This window comes from Thermobia domestica, chromosome 4, assembly GCF_964235325.1.
Source record: "Thermobia domestica chromosome 4, izTheDome1.hap1.1, whole genome shotgun sequence".
In the NCBI taxonomy this organism is placed as follows: domain Eukaryota; kingdom Metazoa; phylum Arthropoda; class Insecta; order Zygentoma; family Lepismatidae; genus Thermobia; species Thermobia domestica.
The window spans coordinates 323,821,250-323,824,016 of NC_137457.1; the positions used below are offsets into that span (position 1 = coordinate 323,821,250).

Here is a 2,767-nt window from a genome sequence, read left to right on the forward strand (position 1 = left end):
GTTTATAACCAATGGGTCCAGTTTACTTTTTTTTTTTTTTTTTTTTTTTAAAGATTCTACCTTAATATCAGGTCTTGTTGCCTTCATATGGGGTAGGGTGCAACTTATAACATTTATTGTTGGTTAACTTCTAAACTTAAGAAGACAGATACTTTGGTAGACAATAGTGTGGCCAGCCATTCGAATTATTTGAAAGAAGTCGGGACAGTCAGAATGGCACTTACCAAGCAGACAGTTAGAAAATCTACTAAAGGCAAAGCTCTTAGAATGCAGCTTGCCACCAAAGCTGCCAGAAAGAGTGCTCCACTACCGGAGAAGTTAAAAAGCCCCATCGTTACCGGACTGGTACTGTAGCTCTGCAAGAAATTTGTCGTTACCAGAAGAGCACAGAATTCGTAAGCTGCCGTTCCAACGAGTCGTTCGTGAAATTGCACAAGATTTCAAGACAGATCTTCGCTTCCAAAGCTTAGCTGTCGTGGCTTTACAGGGAGCAAGTGAAGCTTATCTTGTAGGGCTTTTCGAAGATACCAACCTATGTGCTATTCACGCAAAGAGAGTCACAATCATGTCTAAGAACATTCAGCTTGCACGCCGTATCCGTGGAGAACGTGCATAAGTTTGAACTTTTGGGATTTAATTGATAATTTGGGATTTATTTGGGATTTGAAATGAAAAATCTTGTAAAAGATTCTTACTTAGAACTGGTGTATTTGGCAACAGCTTGGTACCCTCACTAACAGCGTGCTTGGCAAGTTCTCCAGTAAAAAGAAGGCCTAGAGCTGTTTGGATTTCCCCTCTGGTTAAAGTTGACCGCTTGTTGTAATGGGTCAAACGAGAAGTTTCAGCAGAAATACGCTTGATGATGTCATTGACAAAGTTGTTCATAATACTTATAGCTTTGCTGGATATGCCACTGTCAGGATGCACTTGCTTCAAACCTTTGTATATGTAAATATCATAGCTCTCCTTCCTCCTCCTTTTCTTCTTCTTATCTCTCTTGCAGATGTTCTTTTGGGCTTTACCAGCCTTCTTTGCTGCCTTTCCGTTAGCTATTGGTGGCATGACGATTCGTTCAGCAAAATTCTAGTGTTTTGCCCTTCTCTTGCACAAAAGAGATGTTTTGAAGTGCATTTTGCATCTGTTGAAAATCTGAAAGTCATATATTTTATTTCTTATTATTGTGTTGTTATGTTTGTACTTAATTTGTCATTCTTTTTTAGAAACTCAGTATAATTGATATTTAATCATAGATATTAAAAGAGATTTAATTATATTTGTTTATTTTATTTGTGAATTTGTTTATTGAAGTGTTCGTTTCCAGGGCCGTATTTAGGTAAGTGCTATTCTGTGCTCGATCACAGGGTGGCAGAATTTAGGGGCGGCAAAAGTTTGGATATTTTTTAAAGATTCACAATAAGGTAATATTTAAAACTAGAAACCCGCAGAGTCCCGTGCAAGCGCAAGAAAATATGTTCATATGTTTAATTTGCTCTAATTAGAGTAGTTACTAATTAGCTAGCTTATCTGATTATTTTTTAAAAGTCATCCTTTCCCACCCCCACCTCAAAGGTGAGGATGAACTTGAGCATCATAAAAAGTGATACCGTCAAGCTGAGCGACCTCCAAAACTATGAATTCTATGAAAACTAATATATGTCGTTTTCGATTACTTTTAAGATCTCGCCACTTCCCTGGTTAGTGGAGTATAACTTTGAAGTTGAATTGGATTAAACTGTCACCACTCATCTCAGCGACCCCCAAAACTGTGAATACAACTCTAATATTGGTCGTTTTCAGGGGCGGCAAATTTAGTGCAGGGGTGGCAATTATTTAGAGCACAGAGGCGCACAGTATATAAATACGGGCCTGTTCGTTTCACTAATAGTATGACATACCGAGTCTTGTATATAGATGCTCTTTACAAGAATATTTTGTGTTAACTGTAATTTACTTGTATGCTTTCGATGTGTTTGAAATGTTTCCCAAGCATATTTAGAAATATTGCTGTTCGTATCAAGTGAATATTATGCCGCTTAGAACAAGTTAACATTATTTTTATATTTTTTGTGTTAATATTGAGGCGTAACGAATTTGTGAGTATTTTCTTGTGTATAAGATGAAGATTTAATGTTTGTACCTTTATTATGAACGATTGATATTTTATTTGTGTAAAAAATAAGTTAAGAGTAGATATAATATTTCGGAAGTCATTCTAAAGCGAATTTTTCAGCTTAATTTGTATTTTATTTCTATTTTACGTTTCTTTGCTTGTAAAGAATTTGGTATGTCCTTATGTGGAGGTAAGAGCATATTATAATAGTAAAATAGTAGTAGTACAACATATCATGGAAAGTGTGTTTAGTAAAAATCCATGCATATTTTTATTGTTCATTTTACTTGAATTTACTTTGTAAACTTTTTGTAAAGAAATTTAGTTATGAAAAGTGCAAATAGCTATCATGCAACTTAAAATATGTTTATTAGCACAAAATATGAAAAGACTTTGTTTGAAGTTAACCTCGTTCGTCCGCCTTGTTCTTCACTGAAACAGCCTGTACGTTTTCGTTTTCGTTTTCTTCGCGTGTAAGAAAACTGTCATCTGATGATACAGTCGCCTGGCGAAAGAGCTGAACGAACTTTTTTTTTTTTTTTTCATAGAATTTGTCAATGATGTTGTGTTTTTGTGTGAAGTTACAAGTAATGGTTCAAAAACTCTTGCAAGAGCTAATTTAATGTTTTTTTTTTTTAATTTTTTTTTATGGAACTA

General features: G+C 35.0%; 1 protein-coding gene and 1 pseudogene across 1 annotated transcript; one reads left to right on the plus strand and one right to left on the minus strand.

The window, feature by feature from the left end:
* Nucleotides 1-213: 213 nt before the first annotated feature.
* Nucleotides 214-616, plus strand: LOC145683563 (histone H3-like; annotated as a pseudogene).
* Nucleotides 617-691: 75 nt separating this feature from the next.
* LOC145683564 (histone H2B-like) lies at nt 692-1,062 on the minus strand. Its single transcript, XM_081754912.1, is given in 2 exon segments — nt 692-720; nt 723-1,062. Coding segments are annotated over 2 exon segments (369 nt in total).
* Between the last annotated feature and the right edge of the window lie 1,705 nt (nt 1,063-2,767).